Below are 26,526 nucleotides of genomic sequence, written 5' to 3' on the forward strand. Positions count from 1 at the left end.
CTGTTTAATGTTTTCATTACCGGCTCTAAAACACAGCCGTTGTAGGGATAATACCACCATCTTGCAGGGGTATATGAAGATAAACTCATATCTGTGAAGCACTCTGATATAAATGGTAATGAATGCCATAAAAAACCTTTTTAATATGTTAATAAGACTTTTGTACTGAAAACTCATTACTATAAAAGCTGTCAGAATTTGAAAATGAAGTACTGGCAGATTAGACTTTTGGAACCTGGGAAGATAAGGGAAGCCATTTAGCACTGCAAAATAAGCACATTAGGTTGGTGTTATTACAAAAAAAAATTAAAATAAACTAAAAAAAAAATTAGTAGTAACAATTGAAGTTGGTCAGCTGCCATTTTGTTTCAGAGGCAGCACCCTTTCTGACTGTAGGCAGTTCAAATGTCTCAGAATTACTCTTGCAAGTTACCTTTAGTCTCAAAAATCCTTGTTTGAAAACCTATCATGGTTACTGAGAACTAGACATTTTTAAATGAATGCACCAAATACCTTGCATAATCCTGTGGCAAAGTATGGATTTTGTAACAAATTCCAGAGCCAGAGAATATATAGGCCTGGTCTATAAAAATGTAAGTACTTTACTTAATTAAAAATGTCTGTGAAAGAAAAGAGAGAAAATAAGTATCCAAAGAGCTAAGGTTCAAAATGTCAATGCAATTTCGTTTTGCCTTTTTCACAAACAATTGTTTGGTTTGGTTTTTTAAAGCCATTTAACAGTGAAAATGTTACCTTGGGGTCTTATCTTCATGGCTTCTTGCCCATCGGTATGTTTCGGCATAGCCTGTATATTCACTATACTGTTCAGTCCCTGAAATAAATAATTTAACACATCTCACACACTATCTGCAAATCCCCTCTCATTTGAGGAATCTTTGCTTCTCAGAATGTATATACAATTTATATCAATGTTAATGGGGGCTACACATTAGTGTTAAACGACAAAGTGACTTCTTTGTGTATGAGTATCTTTTCCAACACTGGCAGTCACAGCTATAGGCATCTTGAATTTTCTAGCACTAACATGCAACAAGTAAGTATATGCATTTCTCAACTTCCTCACTCCACAGTAAACTCACTAGAAAAAGGCACAAGATAAATGGCAGGGAACAATAAGCTAACTGCTTTTGCCAGGGTTGGCACTGTGAGGGAAATGTGTGTAAAGGGATGGAGGTGGAAAGAGAGAGAATGGACAAAAATGAATCCAATATAAAATTTTCAGTGGACAATGATTTTTTAAACCAAAAGTTTTTGTTAGTGAATGCTTATTTAATACAGTCCAGATGCCTTACTGCCATCCAAGTAAAGAAAATGAGCTTGCTAAAATTTAGGAGTGCCAAGTCTGAGAAAAAGTGTCTGGTTAGCATTAATGAAATGCATTGACAGCCTTATTATAGCAGAGGGAAGCTGTCATGCTTGATCAGCCCAGAAGACCAGAAACGGTTGTATTATCTCAGTCACTGTTCTACTGTGATGGGCACAGAATAATCAGCTGTTCTTTCATACAAATAAATAGAGTACCAAGTTTATTTTACCCAGATTTAATAATTGGACTGTGATATCTAATTTGGAGTTTTAAAAGTAAAGAAATTCCACACAGAACAAACCCTGATAAAACGGATTAAGTTCTTAACGTTAAGAGCTCTCTTTATAAAGTCAATTCAATTCTGCTGCCTTGGAAATACCAGGACTCAATCATACAAAGAAGGGAAGAAATCTGTAATATACTGACAAGGATTAACATTTGTATTATTACAACTCATGAGTACATAGTTAAAGTCTTTAACATGACAAGCACTATTATTCTGTTCTGACCAGGGCTAAACAGGTAGTAGGTTCACTGTTGCTTAAACTTTTTAACTAATTATGTACAAAACAGTAACAATAAAATCATCACCCCAGTAGTCATAATGTAACACCACTATATTATAACCATCATTACTGAAATAAACCTAAACATGGGAAAGAAACATGGTAAAAATGGAAAAGTGATCTTAGTTAGAACTATGTTGTCACAGAACAAGTTTATTTCTCTGAAAGAAAACCTATAAACCATATGAAGGAGAAAGGACCAGAATGAAGGAGTTAATTATTGCCTTGCATTAGGAGAGATGCAGCATTTTATTACCCAATAGAAGCATTAGGCATCAACACTGCATACCCTGAAAACTCTAATGCTCCATCCAGGTCTGCTTTTCACTAATCAGGTATGAGGTCTCTCATTTTGGATGTCACTCCTTACAACTACCTCCTAACCAAGACCCCTGTCTGGAGTCAGAGGGCGCATCCAGACGAGCACACACGTGTGTCTTGCCCCGCCTCAAACCCCTGGAGCCCCCCCAGCCCTGCTCCTAAGGTTGCCAAATGGGGCCAGGAGGACATGCTTTGATAGTTCAAAGCAGGCCACCACACCCAAAACATCTTCTGGGCGATGGCTGCCAAGATGGCCAGGCAGGGGCACACATGGCAGTAGTGCCGCACAGAGGCCAACACTGCAACCACAGTCCACTGGCAGCTGGCCCAGAGGGGCAGATGCCTCTACTGGTCCCCATCCAGGTCTGGCAGGTGGGCAGCAGGTCACAGCCAGGCAGCATCCTCCACTGCCAGACTGCTGGGTAGAGGGTGCAGGGAACTCTCAGGGCTGCTTCAGCAGTTCAGCTGGCACAAGGGGTAGTGTCCCCACGTACCAATTGGCTAAGCCCCAGAAGCTCCTGAGAGCTAGTAGCCCTGAGCTACTTGTCCAGGCAGCTCTTTATACTGCTGAGGCCAGGACAGGGCAGCTTTTAATAATGCTGGGGACAGCACAGGTGCTGGCCCCAGGTTCTAGCTCCCCCTGGCTGCAGATCCGGGAGCAGCCAGGCAGTGTTATCTTGCCCCAAGTGGCACAATTTGCTCCACACCACAGCGCGTGTCCGAGCACATGTGCTGAAACAAAAAGCCCCGGCTCAAATTTGCACTGCTTCTATTTGAGCTGCTGCAAGCGCACATGCTTGCATGTGTGGATGCGCCTAGAATGGTCGACAGATGAACAAGTACCCAGGTGACCCTGACTGCCTGGGTGGGACTGGCTGCTCAAGTGCTGCCATCTGGCTCCAGTTAAGGTGCTTCGGTGTGGCTGTTGAATATAAGCAGCAGCCTTTGCAGTGCTCTGAGGGCTTGCAACAGGATACATATCCCGTTTAGCTCTCAGTTCCTAGCCTTGCTCCTGATTCTTGGTTTCTTGCTTTCTAATGTGGTTCCTTCTACCTCTCTAGCTCTTAATCTCTAGGTCCTGCCTGCACCTCAGCCAACCTTGAACCCCTGCCTAAGCAATAAGCTACAACTGGATAGCCTAGTGTTTGTACTCCCTGGTTGTGACACTGGTGCATACCCCAGCTCCTGATGTCCAGGTCATGCTTGTGACATCTACATCACGAGTGGCCAACCTGCAATATACACACCACAAATGGCACAGACAGGCTCCATGTGTGGCACGTGGCAGACCAGGAAGGCAGCACAGTGGCAGATAAGACAGGGAACAGACAGCAAAGGAGCAGATTGAGCAGGAAAAGGGGATTGGAGTAGCACCTGGTGAGGGTGCAGGCCTAATCTGTGGCATGCCTGCCAAAAAGTTTGGCTTCCTTCTCCCCTACAACATCCACTGAAATGCATCCTCAATCCCATTCTGTAGTCTTCAACAGACCATCCAGTTGTAGCTTATTGGCTAAACAAGCAGGAGTTCTTCCATTTGTGGTGTTCATATGTATGTTCTACTGAGAACATGCATATTACTCAAGCACTCAGGCCAGAAGAAAATGTTTACCCTTGCAGAACTCAGGCAGCATGCACTTTGATTCCTCAGTTTCTTCTCAGCCTTCGGATCTTAGAGTACCTGGGACACTGAGGAAGAGGGAAAAGAGGGTAGCATATGGTATATACATATGGACAATACTTCAAGAATTTTAGGCTATTCTTTTCCTTTGAGTGCATATCTGTACACATTCTACTAGTGATGATGCCAAAGCAGTACCTGATCCACCTGGAGGGGAGTCTCAGAGTCCTCTGCAAACAGGGATAGACAGGCTGATTCGTCAAATTCAACATCTACCCTAGAAGACCTCATAGTTACTGAAGTACTTGGTAAAGTTTTATATGGAGTACCAAGTGGCTGCCCTACAGATGCCTGGAGTAAAGAAATTCAGAAGGAATAAGTTCCGATTAACATTAGGGGTCCTCCTTGGTAACTTTGTGGCAAACCTTGATTCAGTCTGAGAGCTAAATAGTTGGTCTTTGAGCAGAAGGTTTTTGCATCTTTGGAGTGCACATATCAACAGCCAAGGAAATGTCTGGAAAGGCTTAATCCTGAGCATATAAGAGAACAGGGCTCTTCATGTCAAGTGTGTGGAAAGAAGCTTCACCTCTTAGAGCAAAACTGAGAGAAGAAAATTGGTAAGTGAATCTGTAGACTTAAGTGGAATTCAGTGATAATCTTGGGTGGGAACCAAGGACGAGTCCAAAAGAAAGATCCTACACAGATAAAACACAGTAAGAGGGAAACCTGCTACCAGCATGTGGACATTAACAGATAGAGCAGCAGTAAGGTGGCCATCAGTTTGAATGGTGGTCCTGAGAGGGCAGTGGATCCAGGTTTAGGTCTCACTGAGGGACCACATCTCATACAAGACTGTCAGGTCCTTAAGAAATTTCAACACTGCTGGACAGAAGATGTACTGACCCTACACAAGTGGCTGTTGAGTATAAACAGCAGCTGACAGAGCTGAAAGACAGGCCATGATTCTTCTATACCGCTAGGTAATTTAAGATGGTAGGGCAGAGGCCTTGTGGATAGAGAAAAATCTTTTATGCCACAAGGCTGAAAATCTACAGATTTAGCTAGGTTATTTCATCTGATAGAATCTTTCCTGTTATAGGTGAGGACAGAGATGTAGTGGGCACCTCCATGTCTGGGGCAGCCATGGTACACAAGGCAGAGCTGGCTGCCATAGTGTCAGTGGTGGCAACAGGCAGCCACACCTCTAGTGGTAGTTATTTTTGTCACTCTTAACTGGACTTTCCAATCTGCCCACATCTTTCTTGAAGTGTGGGGCCCAACACTGGACACAGTACTCCAGGTGAAATCTCACCAGTGCCAAGTAGAGAGGAAGAATTTACTTCCCTTGATCTGCAAGCGACACTTCTGTTAGTTCTGTTAGTCTGTATGCTGTTGGCTGCATTGTTTTTTTTCTTTTTGGCAACAAGAGCAACCTGTTGGCTCATATTCAGCTTAAGGTCCACAGTAACCCCCAGGTTCTCTTTCATAGTACTTCTCATGCAGTTGTTCCATCCCAAATGCAGGACATGTCACTTATCTTTGCAAGTGCAACTGATTTCAGGCCATTTCTCCAGGTCATTCCGAATCCTAGCTTCACCGTCCAGAGCGTCTACAACTCAACCCAACTTGGTATCATCTTCAAATTTGTTAAGTGTACATTCAAGACTATCCTCTGAATCATAAACAAAGATATTAAACAATACTGGACTCAGAACAAACCCCTCAGGAACCTAGGTCAACACATCCTCCCAACTAGACATTGAGGCATTGATGGCTAGTCTTTGAGCACAATGAGCCAACCAGGTTATGTGTTCACTTGATAGTACTTTATGTATCCACTTGACAGTACAGCAGTCTGTATTTCCTAGCATATAAATGAGAACGGCATAGGAGACTATCAAAAGCCTTGCTAAAATTAAGGTTCATCACATACACTGCTCTCACCATATCCACAGATCCTATCACCGTATCATAGAAGGGAATCGGGTTAGTCAGACATGACTTCCTCTTGGTAAATTCATGCTAGCTGTCCCAATTACTGTGTTCTCCTCCAGGTGTTTCACAATAGATTCCCCGAAGACCTGCTCTGTGATCTTTCCAAGTACTGAGGTTAGACCGACTGGGGTCAATATTCCTGGATCCTTCTTCCTTTTCTTAAAGATTAATACTATATTTGCCCCTTTCCTGAATCATTTGCAACTATATTACCTTCTGAATTCCATAAGGGATCTATACTTTTCTTGCCCTACCCTGTATTTCTCACAGACTTGTAGAATCCCTTTTTATTGCTTCCTATGTCCCTTGCCAGTTCCATCTCAAATTGTACGTTCGTCTAAATTTTCTCCCTGCATGCCTCTTATACTCTCTTCCTTAGTAATAAGATGAAGTAAGGATCCTTTGTGTAGGATTCCTTTTCAGGTTTTCAAATAATTGAAGAATTTGCCGTTTAGCCTGGCTGGACTCTTTGCTGCAGCTCCCATTCTTTCATTGCCCTGGGATAACTTGCTCCTGCACCCCTAATAAAGCCTCCTTTCCCAGCTCTCCTAGACTCCTTTTCCCTTCAGACTTGACTCCCAGAGAATTCTGCCCACCAGTTCTCTGAGTTCGTTAGTCTAATTTTCTTAAATCTATTCTGCTGCTCTCCTTCCCATCCCTTCAGATCTTGAATTCTTATCGTTTTGTGATCAGTTACCAAAGTTAATGTCCACCTTCACACTCTCAACCAATTCCACCCTGTTTGTGAGCCACAAGTAGAGAACAGCTTCCCCTGTAGCTAGCCTCTCCATCACCTTGATCAAAAATTACATGCTCCACAAACTTGCTGGACTGTCTACTCACTGTAGTGTTACCCTTCCATCAGATGTTGCAGTAACTGAAGTCACCATGAGAACCAAGTCCTGCAACTTAGAAACTTAATGACTGCTAATGTCTGCAACCTTTACCCGACTGATCAACCAGCATCTGCCATATGATCCCAGCTGGGATCATTATCACCTGGTTGATGGGGAAGATGATCTTTCTAGATGCAAACTGATAGAAAATGCTCATGAGGCTCTGTGTAGACTCATCAGCTGCCTTCTCTGATCTGCAGTCTGAGCTGCCTGCTGCATGACATAATTAAATTACCTAAAAATCATCCATACGTGGTACTGAAGGAAGGATGATTACCTCATCTGGAGAGGAAGACAGCAGTTTAATGTCAAGAAATCCCCCCTTCCAGGGGCTGGGTCTGAAGAGACCTCCCATTCCAAGGTCAGGAGGGAGAGGTCAGATTGGAATAGCCTGTGACAAACACCACGATTCTCTTTAATAAGGCACCTGGGGCTAAAACAGCTAAGGATCCTCGCAATGGGAAACAGCGAAATGAGAGGTCCTGGTCCAGAAGTTCAGTGCTTCCACCTGGAAGGGGGTTCATGGTCACAGCAGAGTGCAAAGGGGAAGGAAGATCTGAAACCAGAGTCATCCTCTGAGTTGCAGAGAGAGCATCAAGTGAGGAAATCCCAATTATGATGCCAATGAACCTCCTCCCAGTTTTTCTACTCTCCAGTCTCAGGCTTACCAGACTCTGGGCACATCTACACATGCATTAATGTGCTGTGGTTACTGTGCATTAAGTTTAGTACTTGTAATAACACGTACTAACTAAATGTGCTGTAACTGGCACTACTGAGAAGTAGTGCTGACACACCCCTTTTAAGTGATGCTAAATGCACAGAAGACTAATTCTACTGTGCATTAGCACAATAACACTGCTTTTGCCATGACATGCTAACATGCAGCAGAATTAGTCTACTGCACATTTAGCATCTTATGTAGATGTGCCCTCTGTGTCCCAATCTACTTGGTTACCTAATCTTTCCTTGCTTTCTTTCCTTTCTATTTAAAAATCAGTGACTTCCTTCCTCCATTAAGCCAGGGCTCCACTCTTATTCTCTGTCTGCTTCCAACTCTTGCCTTATATTTAGATTGCACAAGCTTTTTGAAGACAGGGGCTACACTTTTTTGTTCTGCATTTGCATGGGGGTGTCCTGATGCAACTTAAAAGCACTGAGAACAGATCCACTGATCTCAATTCTGACTCCATGCCCCCCAGAACAGCCTTACTGGGAAAGATCTTTGCAGCCCCCAAATCTATGGGCTGAAGTATACTTAGGTGTTTTATGAGAATGATGTAGGAAACATTGAGAGCGATAATCTTGGAGTACACGCACTAAAAAATTTCAGGGATTTTAGGTCTTAAGCCCTAGTAAGTTTCTGAATGTGAACTGCTTTTTTCAACGCTTTACAAATATGCCAAATTTGGGAAGATTTTTATTGCGATAGAAAGGGGCATATTCCTAACAGGCCAACCACCTGAAAAACCCTGGGGATGCTGGACTGTTTCAATAAAAAGATCATACCATTTTTTTTACATGGTCCAAACAACCTATTTGTCTCTAGCTCTACTTTCAGAAACTGTGAGTTTGCATGAAGTTTTCAGGAGGAAAAAAGCCTAAGGACAATTTAGAACTTTTAGATTTCCAAATTCTAACTGCTAAAAGTTATCAACAAATAAGAACAACATCTGAAGTCTTGGAAAACCTTAACAAACAGGCCATACTAGCAGCCTTGCTTATAGTATAGAAATGAGAGTAGAGATAAACCTTTCAGTTTACTCAATATTATGACAGCTGGCCCTATAAGAGAGAGTTTGTTGACTCAGGCACTAATAACTCAGAATTTTTCATAAGAATGATATAGAAGAATAAAACAAAGGGTAAACTTAATCTCTTCTAAATTTTACAGCCTGTAACTGGAAAGGTTTAAGAACTAAGTAATCAAATAAAATGCATACAACTTTCTTTTTTTGGTCTCATGTGAAGAACAGATTCTGAATATTGATCTGTTCACTCTAAATGGCAATCTGAGGGAACAACGAAATAGAAGTTGGGAATGGCAAAGTATTGAAGAGTATATATACAGCTTAAATATTTTCTCCACTCAAGCACTTGACTCTAAAATGATGAGCCTTCTTACTAGCTCTTTGTTTGGCCTTTTAACCTATTATAACCCATCATTTTTTATTGAATTCAGACTTCTGTAGAACTGATTCTAGGTTCCAGATGTTTGCAATGTGATGAATCAAATTTAATACTCCATTCAATATTAAATATTGGTGGTGGATGGTTCCTTCTTGGCCTGGAGGGAGGTGGGCAGTGGGGTCCCGCAGGGTTTGGTCCTTGGACCGATATTATTTAATATCTTCATCAGCGATGTGGACAAGGACATAGAGAGCACCCTCTCCAAGTTTGCTGATGATACCGAGTTATGGGGCAAAGTTAGTACACCGGAGGGCAGGGAGCAGATTCAGGCTGACCTGGACAGGTTGGATCAATGGGCAGAGAGAAACAGGATGCAATTTAATAAAGATAAATGTAAGGTACTCCACCTGGGAAGGAGGAACCCCCAGCACACCTGTAGGTTAGGGAGTGTCCTTCTCAGCAGCTCAGAGGCAGAGAGGGATCTTGAAGTCATAACTGACTCCAAGATGAACATGAGCCGGCAGTGTAACGAGCCCGTCAACAAGGCCAATCGCACCTTGTCATGCATTAGCAGGTGCATGACTAATAGAACAAAGGAGGTGATCCTCCCCTTCTATGCAGTACTTATCAGGCCGCAGTTGGAGTACTGTGTCTAGTTTTGGACGCCGCACTTCAAGAGGGACGCGGGGAATCTCGAGAGGGTCCAGAGGAGGGCCACTCGCATGATTAGTGGCCTTTGTGATAGACCCTGCGGGGAAAGGTTGAGAGAGCTGAATCTCTTCAGCCTTCACAAGAGATGACTGAGGGAGATCTTGTGGCTGTCTATAAATTTTTCAGGGGAGGTCAACGGGGAATAGGGGAAGCGTTGTTTACTAAGGCGCCCCAGGGGAGTGACTAGGAATAACGGGTATAAACTAGTTGAGAGGGGATTTAGGTTAGCTATTAGGAAGAAATTCCTCACAGTAAGGGTGGCCAGAATCTGGAATGGGCTTCCAAGAGAGGTGATGCTATCACCTTCAAGAGGAGGCTAGATAGTCACCTGGCTGAGGTCATCTGACCTCGGTCCTCTTTCCTGCCAGGGGCAGGGGGTCGGACATGATGATCCACTGCGATCCTTTCCGACTCTACAATCTATGAAATAGAAGTGACCCTAACAATTCACTTGAACAGGAACAGAAACCAATCCACTAAACTCTCAAACAAGAAAGATGGAGCACCAGGAGTCCGCTTACTGTTATATAAATGTTAAATGAGTTGCAGAAGAAAGTGCTTCTGACAGAGAACGCATGTGTGGTTATATGGGAGAGAGCACGAGCAAACACTTTGTGTAGTTTTAAAATTATTGTACACAAAACACGTCAGTGACGCTGTTCTTTACTTGTTTTTCAATTCATTTATTGATATGCTTGAGAAAACTGTCTGGCCAAAAAAATAAAAAAAAAAACAAGCAAGGAAAGTGAATGACCTCTGACAGCTAAGAACAGACTAAGAAGCATTCAACTTTGAAAATAAAATGTCTCTTTTGGATACAGCACTTAGATGGAAATCACTGGGTTACCAGAAATTAAGCAATATTGTGTGGGTTTTTTTGTTTTTTTTTTTTAATTTAAGGGTCATCATTTTCATCTATTTTTATGAAAAAGCAGCTTTTGATAGTCAAAACATCAAATAGTGAATAAACAATCAAGAGGCTCAAGGAAATCATACAAAATCTAAACTCATGTCCAGAAACTCAGCATTACTGAAAACCACTGATTTTTATAAATGAAACCCTGGAAAACTCTGACAAACATGGTTGTTCAAGACACAATCATCTTGCTTATGAATCACAGGGTTAATTGTTGTTGGAGGGAAAAACAAATAAAAAACAACAAAAAGATCTGCAGGAATTACTGGTTAATCTTCATACTCCCCATATTCCTTCCTATACTTTGGCTAAACTATCAACATTTTCAATATTTGGATTAAAAATTAAAGCCTCAGATACCATATAATACTGAAGAGCCCCAAAGAAAACAAGTCTTTAAAAGCCAAACGATATGCCATTTACCCAATAAACAAAATACCAAAAAACAGAAAGAGAAAGAAAAAAAAATTACTAAGAACGAAGTGAGAGGCAAGGATTTTTGTGGGCAATATCTTCCATTGCAGGGATGGCCAATCCCTGTGGTATGCATGCCAGAAGCAGCCTCTGTGGCGCACAGAAGCTTAGGCACACCTTAGGGGAAGGTGTGGGGCTACTTTGTGGCACGCATGCCAAAAAGGCTGGTCCCAACTTTTATTGGACTCACTGTATCGCTGAGACAGACCTCTCATTCTTCTTCTCTGCTGCATTTGAATGCTTGTCAAAGTCTGTTCCAACAATGTGGTTGGTCAATAAAAGATATTACCCACAAAGTCTTGCCTACATTTCCTGGAGTACCACACTACAACATTATTCCACTGCTAAGAAATACAGTATTTAGGCAGATATCTACTCAAGTTCAGAGGACAAATTATAAAGTAAGTTAAAGGTGGCACAAGAGTAAGTACAGTAAACCAAGGCAGGCATGGTTCTTCGAGTAGATGTGATATCTTTTATTAGACCAACTAAGTAGTTGGAAAAAAGCTCTTGGCAAGCTTTCAGCTGCAGTCACCTTTCTTCAGGCATAGGGAGTAGGGTTGTGCAAAGCTTTGGTAGCCAATTCGATTTGGAGAAGATTCAGCTCGATTTGGGGATCGAATCTCCAAATCGAATCGGGAGACCAATTAAAAACTCTGAATTGATTCAAAGCATCCAAATCGATTCGGAAAAGTTTCAGAAAAGATTCAACCGCTTCAGAGATTCAGCCACAGACTAAACAGGCAGCTGACAGCTACCTCCAGCTGGTAAGTCTGGTGGGGTTGGGGGAGGGGAGAGCGAAGAATTGGGGCTGGGACAAGCTGCCCAGCTGGGCCAGGGGGATGCGAGCAGCAGCACTCACAGCAGGGGCTCTGCCCTGCTATAGCTTGTCCAGACAGGGCGGGGAGGGGGAGTTGGATGTGGGCAAGTGGCAGCAGGGCATGCTGTTCTGAGGCTCCAAGAAATGAGAGAAGCTGGAAGTGTGGCAGGATGTCAGTGAGAATGTAAATAGGTGGAAATTAGACAGAAGGTAAAGCAGGGAAGGGGAATAGATCAGGGGGAAAAAAGGTTAAAGGGAGATATTACAGTGATAGAATACAAGGTGGAAAAGAGGCTGTCAGTGAAAAAGAAAATAGTTGGAGATCGGGGAAACAGGAATGAGAGAAGCTCAAAGCGTAAGAGGATGTAGTGAAAATATAAATAGGTAGAAAGGAAAAACAAAAAGCTAAAGTAGGGGAGGGAGAGGGAAGAAAGTGGGGTGGGGGGGTGAAGGCCAAAGGGAAACAATAGTGGTAATTCTGGGGCTTTCTATACAACCTTAGCAGTCACCATCGGGTCTGTTGCAATCAGGTACACAAACAGGATAATACTATATTTTCTCACATAAAACACACAACTTCCCCCCGCACCAAATCAGCTACAGGAAATAGGGGAGCACATTTTAACCAAGGAATTATGGTAATACCAGCTTCTGCCATGCAAGCCTGTCAAGGGTAGAGAAAGCTTCTGCCACACAAGCCTGTTCCCCCAACAGGTTTGTATGGCAGAAGCTGCTATTACCATTAATAACAGCAGCTCCCTTGCTGTTGTCTATGGACACTTTCTCTTTCCCTGACCAAGGCTGGTGCTGCATAAGCTGCTACCAACTCAGCAAAAGCCTCTGCCTTGGCACCCAGGGCTCACCTTTGCTTTATTACTAAAATGGAGCCAAGCCCATGTGCTGAGGCAGAGGCTCCTACTGAACCAGCTGGGTGGGCCCTCAGCTGACTTCACAGGCAAAACTGGCTAGGTTCAGGCCCTCAGATGACCTGGCAGGCACTTCAGGCTGTATACCCAGCTCAGGAAGAGAAAGAGAAATGAAGAGCAGTTGGGCAGTTTGACTCAGCCAGCAGCACCTATAGTGTCCTGAAGCTAGGGAGTTAAAAAAGCAGCTCCAACATTTTGCTCTCCCCACTCCCTGCAACAGCAGCTCCCTATGTTTTCCCTGGGAAGATAGCACACTTACCAGTACTGCTAAGGAAATCTTTTTTTTCATTATTCTGCCTTTCAAAACAACATGTGTCTTATTCAAGAAAGCACAGTAATAGTTAAACATTTGGGGAAATATATTATCCCAGGAATCTCTAGCATTCCCTTCAACATTTCTATAGAAAGATAATGCTATCTATATTGAAGAACTGAGTGCCTTGCATGACCAGTTTCACATTAATTACAGTGATGATATCAACCAGATGCTGCACAATCACAATAAATCTAATTTTCTCCCCAATTTCTCAGACTATTCTGCAAATTTGAGCAGCACAGTTACATCCATTAGGCCACTGAGTCAAGATGCATCATAGAATGAATGTAATTTATCAGGAGGGTAGCTGCATGGAACAGAGATTCACCTAAGAACTGAGATGGAAGAAAGCCAGAGATCAAATGAGGATGATGAAATGGCCATTTCCATTAGGGGAGCAGAACATCACATTGCAGATATTAATTAGAAGGCACTATAATGAAGTAAAGTGGATTGGAGGAATACTGGTTGAATAAAAAATTACCCTTGTTTGTTCCTAGTACATACTTCTTTTTCTGACGGTGAATGTCTATCAACCTTGAAAACTTATTTGCTTACTATCCCCAGATGGGCTATCAAGCAGGCTTGCACAGTTGGGCTCATCTTTACCACCATATTTTCCCACATCCCACACACCCAACAGATAAGACAAATACCTTGTGGGGGGCAGGGGGGGGGGGGGGAGAAGGAGAAAAAATATATTACTCCACAGTCATGGCTGAATACTGGCCATATGGAGTAGGGACAGTCTACTTATCAGTATCACACACTTTTCTTTTCCTGCTCAGCAAAACCCTAGGGGTTTAACCTTGTAACAGCTGCTACCAAATTGGCAGCAGATTTGGGAGGAAGAACGGAGAACAAACCTCATCAGGAATACATTTTTAGATCCAAGCTAAATTTCTAATCCAAAGAGAGAAAATAAGAGATGCTCCCACAGAAAAGCCAATAGCCCAGAGCATTAAGGCATTCAACTGATATGTAAGACAGTTTCAAGTTCTTGATCCATCATTCTCTTACAATCCAGGTGAGCACCTTAGCCATTGAGGTATAGTAATTATTTCCCCCTCTGGCACAATGCTTTTTATTTATGCAAAGTGGAACAGGTTAATTAGAAGAGATGCATCAATACCTATCCCAAAACAGTCAATAGTCTAGTAGTTTGGAAAATGACCTACAAAATGTGTCAGACTGATTTTTAAGTTCCAGAGCTGAATTAGGCAAAGCAGAGATGTCAACCTTCACCTTTACACATCCCAGTGAGATCCTTAATTACTCGGCTACTAATAACTCTGAGGGAGTGCACGCGGTGGAAGGGGAAAGGAAAGTTGTAAAAAATACTTCTAAATACTGGAAAAGTCTTGTTTTTGTCCTGATGTGGACTAGGAAAGTGTTTGAAATCACTTTTTTATTTTTTAGGACAGGTAAATGGTTTTCCATTTTGTTCCAAAACTTCACATTCATATTACCTATAGCAAGCATGTAATGACACAAGCGCACTACACTTTTGTAAATGCTGCTTGACAATTCTCTATGTAATCAATCTGTCATAAAATATAACAAAAAAGCTTTAAATGGTGACAGAGCTGTACTAAAATACATGTTTGTAGAAGCCTATCCAGTCAGAGGTTCTCTTTCAATCAAAAAGATTTTTGTTATGTTGGGCAGTCTACATCACCATAGCAACCTGCTCCCTCACTGTAGCACATTGCTACGGCGACATAGTGGCTAAAAATAACCATGTGCTGCCAGCACTGTGCAGTATGGGATGTTACTATGCCATCATTTAGTACTTCTAAAAGGAAGCACTAAATGACAGCACAGTAACAACAGCATCAAGCATCATAGGCACATGTGTAGATGTGTCCTTTATAAAAACTGAATCATTTTTTGTTCAGCAACGTTTTGCATCATCTTACTTCTGGTTGGAATGAAAGGGGGGAAAAGGTCCTACCAAAATCTAAACCCTTCACAGGCACTGAAGTGCTTTTTTTTCTCTCCACATGTCAACATGGATTTTTGTCTTTCTTCCATCTCCAAATATCTGATCCACCTTTTTTTTTTTTTTTTTTTTTTTAAATCCTGAACTCTTGATCTCCCATATTAAGGAGACAATTCACCCTTGCAGTCAGCTGTACACTGCATTATCAGGAGCTCACAGCTCCATCTGGGCCTCTCAGTCAAGTATTCTTGACTGAAGAATAGATACACAAACCTATTTTAATCCACCTTCTTTTCATGCTAGGAAATATATTTGCATGGGCGGTAATAAATTGCAGTTTCTAAGATGGGGGTAAAATGACAAACTTCTCGTGAAGCACTGGACAAGTTGCACATTTTCATGCGCAAACTTAGAGCAACATGTTCTAGGCACCATGTAGACTGGGTAGGCAACCTTTTCCAGCTAAGGGCCAGAATGACCCCAGGGATGGGTTAGGTGCTAGGTCCCAGCAGCTGCCAGCACTTGTCTCCATGGCAGCATGGGAAGAACACCTGCAGCTGGCACTTGTTCCCAGGGCAGTATGGAAAAAGAATGCCAAAAGCTGAAGCACCCCCTGCCCCCGTGACTGAATGCTGCCAAAGCCTCATGTATTCAGCCTCATTCAGGTTAGATCCAACCATTCCAGTGGTTCTACCATAGATGACATTTATGTTCTGCCCACAAACACACAGCAAGATCAAGATCCTAAGAGTACTGGCTGGTTTGCCTTTCCCTTTCATAGACTGTAAGGCCGGAAGGGACCTCGGAAGATCATCAGGTCCAGCCCCCTGCACCAAACAGGAAAGATAACTGGGGATCAGGTGACCCTAGCAAGGTGACTCTCTAGTATCCTCTTGAAGATTTTCAGGGTAGGCAATTGCACCACCTCTGGAGGGAGCTTATTCCACAGTCCACACACCCTGACTGTGAAGAAGTTTTTCCTACTGTTGAACATGAATCTATCTTCCAGGAATTTGCAGCCATTACTCCTAGTTTTCCCCTCGGGTGCCCTGGAGACCAGTTGCTCACTGAGCCCTTGATGTACTCCCCTAATACAGAGGTAAGCTGCTACCAGCTCCCCTCTCAGCCTTCTTTTTCTCAGGCTGAAGAATCTCAGATCCCTCAGCCTTTCTTCATATGGCTTGCCTTTTAAGGCTCTGATCATACAAGTGGCTCTTCTTTGGAATCTCTCAAGCTTGTCCATGTCCTTGTTAAAGTGTGGTACCCAGAACTGCGTAGCTGCAGTACTGCATCGTCTCACCACTGATGAGTACAGTGGAAGAATTGCCCCTTTGGTTTTGCTGGAGATGCATCAATTTGATGCGTGCCAGAGTATTATTTGCCCTAGTGGCTACAGCATTGCACCTGCAGATCATTCATACTGTCGTCTATTATTACCCCCAGGTCCCTTTCATTTGTGGTGCTAGTCAGTTTGGTGCCGCCCAGCCTGTAGGTGTGTTGGGGACTGCAGGTCCCAAGGTGGAACACTTTACATTTCTTGACATTGAACTTCATCAGATTCCAATTCGCCCAACTTGCTAGCCTGTCTAGGTCCGCCTGTATCTGTAACCTATCTTCAAGCATGACCACGCTCTCCCATAACTTGGTGTCATCCGTAAACTTGGCCAGTAAGCTCTTCACCCCCACATCCAAATCGTTAATAAAGATGTTGAAAAGTACTGGACAGAGCACCAACCCCTACGGGACACCACTGCCAATGTCTCGCCAGGAGGACAGATCCATTCGCTATGACTCTCTGGGTTCTATCTTGCAGCCAGTTTCTCACTCACCTGACTGTCTCGGAGTTAAGCCCACAATTTTCTCGCAAAGGCATTGGGGGATACTAGACCAAATGCTTTTTGGAAGTCAAGGTATACAATGCCAACCTGCTCCCTTGTGTCCAGGTGGTGAGTTACCTGGTCATAGAAGGAGATGAGGTTGGTAAGCCAAGACCTGCCTGTGACAGCCATGCTGGCTGTCATTCAGAATCTTATCTTCTGCAAGACTCCTTGATGAACTTTTCTAGGATTTTTCCTAGGATAGAAGTTAAGCCAATTGGCCTATAGTTACCCAAGTCTTCTTGTGGGTGAGCAATGTTGGCCCTCTTTCAGTTCTCAGGGACTTCTCCACAGTGCCATGAGTTGTGGAAGCATTTCTCCAGGGGTTCCGCAGTGACTTTGGCCAGCTCCTTCAGCACTCTTGGATGAAGATCATCTGGTCCTGCTGACCTGTGTACGTTTAATTTTTTTAAGTGGTCATACATCAATTCTATAGTAATAGTAGGAAGGTGATTACCATGCTCATCTTCTACTCTACCTGGTGTTGTTTTTCCCTTGGTCCGGTGAAAGACTGAGACAAAGTAGTCATTCAGGAGTTCACCTTTTCCTGGGTACCAGTAAGTAGATCTCCTGAGTTGCTGAGAAATGGGCCCACACTCCCATTTGTTTTCCTCCTGTTCCCCATGTACCCAAGATAGACTTTTTCCTGGATTCCTGCTGCTAATCTATGTTTGGTCACCGCTTTAGCCTGTCTTATCTGTTCCCTGCAAATGTGGGTCGTTGTGGAATTGTCCTTCTTGGGGCCTGCCCCAAGCTTCCATTGTTTATAAGCCTCTTTCTTCTTTCCTTCTCTTTTCTTTATGATGGCTGCCGCTCTTCTTTTATTCTGTTTCGTGACTAGAAGCCTGTTTCGTTCTTCAATCAAGTTAACTATAGCTGATCATAAGGAGGAACTGGAAAACTGTTTGGCAAAACAAGCATCTGTTAATAGTGACTGATTGTGGCTTTTACTTACACAGTCTTCCTTGCTGCTTTTCTTACTTGGAACTTAAAAATAGCTCTGGAGAAGGTTTAAGAGTCTCCAGAGACCTGTGTGTAAGGGATGAGTCTTATTTCTCAGCCTGTTCTATCTATTCAGCCTGTCACTAGCCACTTCCACTAGAGCATACGCAAAAAATATACTATGATATATTGACATTTTTCTCGGGGGTAGGGGGGATTCATTAGTTAAATGGACAAAGTGAGGTTTTTTAAAAACACATTATTGGATCTTTTAAACTTCAGTTTAAATTATCAACTGACATAAAACATTTTCAAATCCCAACTCAAAACTTCAAAACTATGCAGGACTCTAGCAATTCATTAAAATGTTGCAGACTGTTAGAGTTCATTGGGTTTCTTCTGAATTTTTCCTCATGTTAACTGAAGAAATTATCCAAGGTTCATCCAGAGAAAAATAAATGACAGCAAGGTGAAATAATCCATGATGTACACCAGGCATCAGCAATATTTTCCCATGGTAGGCTGGAATGACCCAGCTCATGTCTGAGGTGGGCTGACACTAGGTTGGCTGACACTAGGTTGGCTCTGCTACTTATTCCTGACACCAGCTGTAGCATGGCACAAACAGTGCTTCCCCCTTCTCTACTAAAGCCTCCACTATCCAGTTGCAGCACAGCAAGGGCCAAGTCCATACCACCCAGCTGCAGTACAGTGCAGGCACAGCCACTGAATGCCCACGGCTCCACAGGCTGTAGGTTGCCAACCCTTAGTGTAGTGAGTTTGGTTTTTCAACCCCCAGTAATTGAGGCATTTTAATAAACTCCTTGCCATATAGCTTCATCCACTTTCCACAGACTACAGTAGATGCCTTTGCACTGACTTCAGAATAAGTAGAGACACCATATCAGAAAACATGTAGTGAAATACATATGGTCCAGTGGCTGGCGAATTGGCTAGAGGGTCGTACCCAGAGAGTCGTAGTGGATGGGTCAGTATCAACCTGGAAGGGTGTGGGCAGTGGTGTCCTGCAGGGCTCGGTCCTTGGACTGATACTCTTCAATATCTTCATCAGTGACTTGGACGAGGGAGTGAAGTGTACTCTGTCCAAGTTTGTGGATGACACAAAACTGTGGGGAGAAGTGGACACACCGGAGGGCAGGGAACAACTACAAGCAGACCTGGACAGGTTGGACATGTGGGCACAAAACAACAGAATGTAGTTCAACAAGGAGAAATGCAAAGTGCTGCACCTAGGGAGGAAAAATGTCCAGCATACCTACTGCCTAGGAAATGGCCTGCTTGGTGGCACGGAAGCAGAAAGGGAGCTTGGAGCCCTAGTGGACTCCAAGATGAACATGAGTCGTCAGTGTGACGAAGTCATCAGGAAAGCTAATGGCACTTCATCGTGCATCAGCAGATGCAAGATGAACAGAACCAAGGAGGTGATAATCCCCCTCTATCGGGCACTGGTCAGACTGCAGTTGGAATACTGCGTGCAATTTTGGGCGCCGCACTTCAAGAGGGATGTGGATAACCTGAAGAGGGTCCAGAGCAGGGCCACTTGTATGGTTAAGGGCTTGCAGGCCAAGCCCTATGAGGAGAGACTAGGGCACCTGGACCTCTTCAGCCTCTGCAAGAGAAGGTTGAGAGGTGACCTTGTGGCTGCCTATAAGTTCATCACAGGGGCACAGAAGGGAATTGGTGAGGCTTTACTCACCAAGGCACCCCTGGGGGTTACAAGAAATAATGGCCATAAGCTAGCAGACAGCAGATTTAGACTAGACATTAGAAAGAACTTCTTCACAGTTCGAGTGGCCAAAGCCTGGAATGGGCTCCCAAGGGAGGTGGTGTTCTCCCCTAACCTGGGGGTCTTCAAGAGGAGGTTAGATAGGCATCTAGCTGGGGTCATCTAAACCCAGCACTCTTTCCTACCTATGCAGGGGGTCGGACTCAATGATCTATTGAGGTCCCTTCCGACCCTAACATCTATGAATCTATGAAATCATATTTTATCCCTGATGGCTTAACAAAATTCAGCCTTGGATTGCTAGAGTCCTGCATAGTTTCAGATCTGTGTTCTTAGCAGCTTTATGTAACTTATCAATCCTGGAAAAAACTCCTTAAGCACATGTGTACATGTATAAATTTAAATATTTGATTAGTAACAGGCTTATGACACACTTAACTTCCTTTCCTAAACTGCTGAACGTTGCTATTCAAAACACCTGTCATTTTCCACCCTAGATGTAGCTGCACTTCAAATGATAGATGGCATAAACAGAGTGCTGTTAGTTACTTCAAAAGCCCATTTCACAATTTTTATTTTGTTTACATGTGCTATTGTTCAAAACATGTACAGGCAACCCCAGCTTAATGCTGTTTCACTTAGTGCTATTTTGCTATAACGCTCATTTAAAATCGATACCCGATTTCACTTAGCACTCAGCAAGTTTCGTTATAACACTCACAGTTGCCATCTTGGGTCATTAAAAAAAATTGCAGTTGCCATCTTGGGTCATCAAATACTTTTGGTTTCACTTAACGCTCATTTTTTCAGGAACCAGTTAAGAGTGCTAAGCAGGGGTTGCCTGTAACTAATAACTATAACAATAAGATCCCTCTTCAAATGAGTCAGTTTCATGCATTTCCTAGGAATACTGGTAGTGATACCATCCCAAAATCAAGTATCCAAGTTTTGGAGTCAGGAATGGCATAATAAAAAGTGAGACTTCTTCCCCAGAAACCACTACAGGTTTTGCACAGAATTCATGATTTGCTAACACAGAAATTTAAGAGCTTAGTGAACATTCCAGATATAACCCAAGCACCATAGACATCTTCAGTAAACATGCTGGCTTCTTCAATATTAAATTTTAATATTTTCATTCAAGAAATCCAGAATAAACAGAGATGTTGGTATTGTACCAGGTACTACAATTTTCCTCTCTATCACGCGGCTGTTACCATCAGACCATTACATTAAAAAAAATTGCCTTTACCATAAAACCTGACCTAGTACAACTTGAAGCCCATTGGATTTTTCAAAAAACTCACACCATAGCAGTACCAGGCCAATCTCCTATCACAACATTAATATAGGAGAAGCAGGGGCAGAAATACTCAAGTAGTAGCACTGTGGTGTCTTTAAAAGCTAGAGTTAGGAACACAGGACACTTTTTGAAAATGTAAGTGATAATGTACGAAAGAGAGCTGGAAAATTTACACAATATTTCATTTCAATTTGGTGAGCTATAAGAAAAATTTTTATGAAATAGCCAATTTGTGAACGTGACTGTTGTCAATGGGGCTTGGAGACCATGCAATTTTAGGGATCTCAGCCTAAGTCTCTTGGCTTCACCAGTGGGTCTGCATGTCACATGTATTCAAATATTTGAACAACATAACAGACTAACCTGTAACAATAAGACATTCATTGTGATCCAGAACTTCAGTGATGAGTCGAGATACAATCAATTCTGGATTGATTAAAAAGCGAATTTCTTCCTGTACAAGTCCTGCACCAGTGACACCACCTCCAACAAAACGGTTTGCAAAATCAACCTAATAGGAAAAAAAATGGCCCAGATGGTTACAGGCTAGGCAAGCATCTTTACATCAATAGAGTAAATAAGCGTGATCAATCTTTCCATTTGGCATTTACTTATTTAGCCACTAGCATTTAGAAATGCAACCAGTTCTTCATATAGACGCATATGAAATTCTTGCTTTTTTCCTTCAAGCTTCTGAGCAGAATAAGCCTGACAACATATTTTGAGGTGGGCATATTAAGAAGTTTGAGACTGAAATAGACCATAAAGCATCATACAGATTTATATTTCATAAAATAAAATATTGTATACTCAAAAGATAATTTAAAGAGACATTTCATGTGTAAACAATTGTAAAAGAAAGTATTTGCTGTTCCCATTTTTACATAGATTTATTACAATTTTCCCTGACACATTCTTTAAGCAAACACTCTGCCATCAGCTATATGTCTTGAACCATTTTTAGCTCAGTAATGCTTAGGTACCAACAGTTCTGTTTCTAGCAAGATTCATTGTGAAGTATGACTGAAGAGACCTGATCACCATGAATATAGAGAGAAAGTATGCCAGAAAGAGAAAGACTCAAAGTGTTTTACAAGTAGCACACATCTCACATCTGGCAGACTGAGAATAATATACAGTGTATCAAAATTAACCAATTACACTAATAAATAAAGAAACAGATAAATCAATCAATCAATCAGGTTTACATTGTAAGTTAGTGTCCAGGATAAATTTATACACCAAAAGGAAGCTGTTTCATCCCAATCTTTCAAATTCAATTATGTTTTCCCCTGTCTCTATTTGGATGATCAGTTAAGACACTTCAGCCAAACTCAGAGGGTGGCAAAAAAAGGAGAAGCAGACTGAATATACTGCCCTTGGACAACAAACTGACATGATATGCCAAGCTCAAGTCTAGAATTATTTTTAATTTTGCTGGCAAGGCACTGAAACAACCAATAGGGATAATAAAGGAAATAAATCCCCATGAAACCTAAATGGAAATGCTAACAGACATTTAGTAGCTGAGGTGTTACTAAGTGTCTGAGGTATATAAAACAAAACAAAAGTTCACACTCTCTAGTCAAGAGTTCTTCATATGAGCAGAGGGATTTACAGGGATTTCTACTGTTTATTGAGACTCAAAAATGACTAGAAGGAGGGAATATCACCCCTCAGGAGATATTTATTCTTTTTGAGTTTAATGTAAATTCATATGGTACATAAAAGGAATGATAATTTCCTCCTTTCTTCCAGGGTTATAGGATGGGTGGCTAGGGAGAAGGAAGAAAAATTAATACTGTAGTGCAGTTTTTAAGTTTATGATTTTTTCAATACAGGTTCAGTGGAGCGACAGAGTGAGTCAAGCAAGACTTTCCTCACATAAAACTTCAGCAATCAGCTTACAGTGATGTTTTCTCCTGCCGCATATATACCATACAGCAGGGCTGGTCAACCTGCAGCACATGCCACCAATGCCACGAGCAGCCCCCATTTGTGAGAGACAGCAAATCAGGGAGGGGACAGGGGAAACAGAGGCAGAAAGAGCAGGAAGCAGAAAGCAAGGTAGCAGACTGGGTAGGGAAAGGGGATCAGAGTGGCACTCAGGGAGAGAGCAGGGCTAATCTGCAGCATTCCTACCAAAAAGTTAGCCCCCACTACTATGCAGAATCAAATCAGTGGGTTCTTCAAGTTCACTCTCTCATCTGTTTCATTCGGTATCTAAGCAGAATTTTGACATCATTAATTACAATATTTTAGCTGCCTGACAACAGCTGGTTAACGTATTACTGTTACAGTATTTATTCAAATATAAGATGAGGTGTTTTCTCCCCAATCAGCATGAGGAAAAAAGCTTCTCGTCTTACATTTACATACAACAAAACCTCATAAAATACGCTGTCCATCATTAAACTGATGCCAAAAGCAACATGTGCTCAGTAATGGAAACCAACTGTGATGTTCATTAAATGCAGCCAACACTGAGCACGACTACAAAACGCATGGCCCACATTAGGCAATCATACTGATAAGAACCATTTTTTCTTTTTTTCTTTCTTTTTTTTTTGGGGGGGGGGGGAGAGGGAAGGGGGGGCTTTTAAAAAAAAAAAAAAGTAAAAAAAAAAATGGGTGGGTGTTCCCTCCACAGGGAACTGGCACCAGACCTAGAGGTACTGCAATACCAGGTCAGCACTGGGAGGCTGCACAGAGACAGGCATCCCTCCCGCTCCTCGCTATTGCACCCACAAGGGCTCCCACCTGCTGGGACAGCTGTGCCTCCAGCCCACACGTGCTAGGAGCCCCAAGCAGCACCTCCCTCCCACCTGCCTGCCCAACCTCTGGGCTCTGGCAGCTGCTGCATGGCAAGGACACACAGTGGCTCTCCCAGCCCAGGTCTGTATGGCAGACAGACGTGTCACACAGGATCATGCCTGAGGCACCCAACTGTGGGCTTGGCACCCTCTGCCAGGAGCTGGTCCCTTCTATGTCTGGATGCAGCCAGCAGCTGGGCTCCTGTCACACTCCTCCAGCTTTCTTGGCTAAGGGCTTGCCCCAGTGCTGCAGCTCTTAGCAGAGGATGCTCAGGCCACAGGTGGATCCCTCAGGCACTATCCTGCATGGCACATGGATACTTGCCAAGTGGCAGCTGCTGGAGCCTGGTGGGGGGGAGGCCATGGCCAAGAGGAGAAGAGAAGAGAGGAGGCAGGTGCCACACAGGGCTCCAGGTACCTGGAGGCTGAAGGCACCAACTGGGTGCAGCATGGCTGTTCCAGCAGGCGGCAGCCACTGTGGGTGCTGAGGCAGGGGGTGCCTAGCTCCTTACCTGGCCCCTGCAGCACCCAATGGCAGCCTCACCGCTGTACTCGTTCCTAATTAAGCCCTGCCAGTTCCACTGCACAACTTTGCTCAGATCTAGTCTCCCAGGTAACCACTAGTTACACCTCCCTACAGCAGCCATGCCATGCTGCAGCCTGGACCCATGCCATGTCCTAGACTGCCCCTGCTGGAACCATTCCCCCAACAGCAGGCAGCACTGAGCCAGGGCCCTGCCACCCCATGCTGCTGCTGCTGGCGGTGCTGCCTTCTCACTCTCTCCTACTTGCTGTGAGGAACCTACTGTGGCCATGGGGTTCAGTTCTGGCTGGCGGCAGAGTTCTCTGCAATCCTACATACGATCCTCGACCCCAGCTCCCTGTGATGCTCTGCCCCCTCTGTCATGGGACCACTTAACCGATGTCGTTAGAGGAGGTCAAACAGGTCATTTTTTAAAGTGATATTTACATCCCCAGTATCCTATGGCTTCAAATAAAACAATAGTGTTCCTTGGTATGAAGGAGACATCCTGATCAATCTGTCTTAGCTGACTGGCTCCCAGACCAAAACAACTGTGCTGGCATCAGAAAGAGCTCTGTGAACTACTGAACTGGTCACCAGCTGGGGCACAGCAATTGCTTTTAAAAAAAAAAATAAATAAAAAACCTTGACAGCCTGTCAAGATCACACCCTGTAAACTCTTCTCTTGTCAATCTGCAATCCACGCCTGAAATGAAAGACCTGAACTGTCCAGGTTTTGTAATTTTTCTGTCAAATGGCATGGGGATAGGGTACAAATGTGCAAAACAAGATGAGCTAGGGAATACCAACACTACTAAGCCTGTCAAAATGATCAGGGCTTTTTTTTGTTTTTTTCTTTTACACAGCAGTGTCTCACTACTTAAAAGCAGCTCGGTGAGGTCCACATGAATAACTTAATTAAATTCCCTGATCACCGAATGCTTTGGCTAAAGCATGATATAAATCCATGTCTGCCCTTGTTATAAAAACTCACCTGCAGCATACCACGTCCATTGCTTTCAATAGTGCCTTCATAGGTGACATGTAGCCTGGACAGTTTTTTCTGAGATCTGCAATTCAATACGGTAGAGAGACAATGTTACTTTACAGGAAAGAGAAACAATTAATTACAGCAAACGTAAAAAAGATATTTCAGTTACACAGGGTAAATGGGTACACCTACACATGTGCTTTAATTTGCATTAACCCATTTTAATGCGCATTAAGACGTCACAAAAAAAACAACCCACGCATTTTTGCTAATCTGCATTAAAACAGGCTAATGCACCTTCTTCTAATACCTCACAATGGAGGTACTAAATTGAATGCGCATTATTAAAAGCACATTAATGAACATATAGACGTGCCCACAAAGACCAGAATCTGGCACAATGAAACAAAAGACACATGAATTGGTGATACAGGTTATGAGAAAAAAAAAAAAAAAAGAGAAACCTCAAAAACTTTGCACTGCACCTTTTATCTGATGATCTCCACTTCTTATGAAGAAAATAATCCACCCTACTACCTCTGTGGCAAAACAGAAGTTAGTTTAGGTCGGGGCGGGCAAAATACAGCCCACGGGCCGCACCCAGCCCATAAAGCCATTCTATCCGGCCCATGGGGCCCTAAAAAATTTAGAAAATTAATATTGATCTGCCTTTGGGTCCTGTCAAAAATGACAGGGGCCAGGGGCACCAGGACTCAGGGGAAGCCATGGAGGGCTCCCGCAACAGCAGGGCCTGCTTGGCCCCAGCCCCGCCCCCCCAGCTGGAAGCCCTGGCAGGGGCTTCTCGCCTGGGACCACGTGGATGCACCACACTGGAACCTCAGGTAAGGGGGGCAGGGGGCAGGGGAGGACCACGGGCAGGGAAGGAGCACAGGGAAAAGCGGCCCAGAGAAAAGCGACTCTTCCCCCACCATGTGGCCAGCACTGTGCTGCAGCCAGTCACAGCTCACGTGGGGCTGTCTTGAACAGGCACAGGTAGCCCCAGGCAGGCTGAAAGTGGCTGCAGCACAGGGCGCCGGCCAGGGAGTGGGGAGAGGCCGCATTTCCCCCGTGCTCTGCACCAGCTTGTAACCTGCCTGTGCAGCCAGTCTGGGCCCCACGCCGGCTCTGGGCTCACCCATTGGGGCCGTGCACAGCAGCAACAGCTGTGGCCCCCACGCTTGCCGCACCAGGCAGTGTTTGCCACCGCCACCCCTTGGCTGCCCAGTGTGCAAGCTCTGGGCAGGCAGCAGCAGCAAACAGTGCCCAGCGCAGCATGTTGGGGGGGGAGGGGCTGCTTTTCTCCACACCAAACAGCTGCTGCTGCTGTGCACAGCCCCAACAGGCGAGCCTGGAGCTGGCGCAGGACCCAGGC

General features: G+C 43.6%; 1 protein-coding gene across 13 annotated transcripts in view; it reads right to left on the reverse strand.

Moving 5' to 3' along the window:
* PARG (poly(ADP-ribose) glycohydrolase) overlaps window positions 1-26,526 on the reverse strand; it is a 143,011-nt gene that overhangs the window by 26,556 nt on the left and 89,929 nt on the right. For 11 of the 13 annotated variants that reach the window (XR_009463023.1, XM_019497121.2, XM_059729802.1 and 8 more), the window contains 3 exons: window positions 25,158-25,233; window positions 21,191-21,338; window positions 754-832 (listed from right to left, as the gene is read on the reverse strand). Coding sequence is in view for 11 of the 13 variants with exons in the window: in XM_019497121.2 (XP_019352666.1) it covers window positions 754-832; window positions 21,191-21,338; window positions 25,158-25,233 (303 nt within the window). In the remaining 2 variants the exon portion in view is untranslated. Of the gene's footprint in view, window positions 1-753; window positions 833-17,067; window positions 17,226-21,190; window positions 21,339-25,157; window positions 25,234-26,526 lie in introns of those variants that run through there. The other 2 variants (XR_009463024.1, XM_059729809.1) reach the window with 2 other exon arrangements.

The sequence above is a fragment of the Alligator mississippiensis genome, chromosome 6 (assembly GCF_030867095.1).
Source record: "Alligator mississippiensis isolate rAllMis1 chromosome 6, rAllMis1, whole genome shotgun sequence".
Taxonomy (NCBI): domain Eukaryota; kingdom Metazoa; phylum Chordata; order Crocodylia; family Alligatoridae; genus Alligator; species Alligator mississippiensis.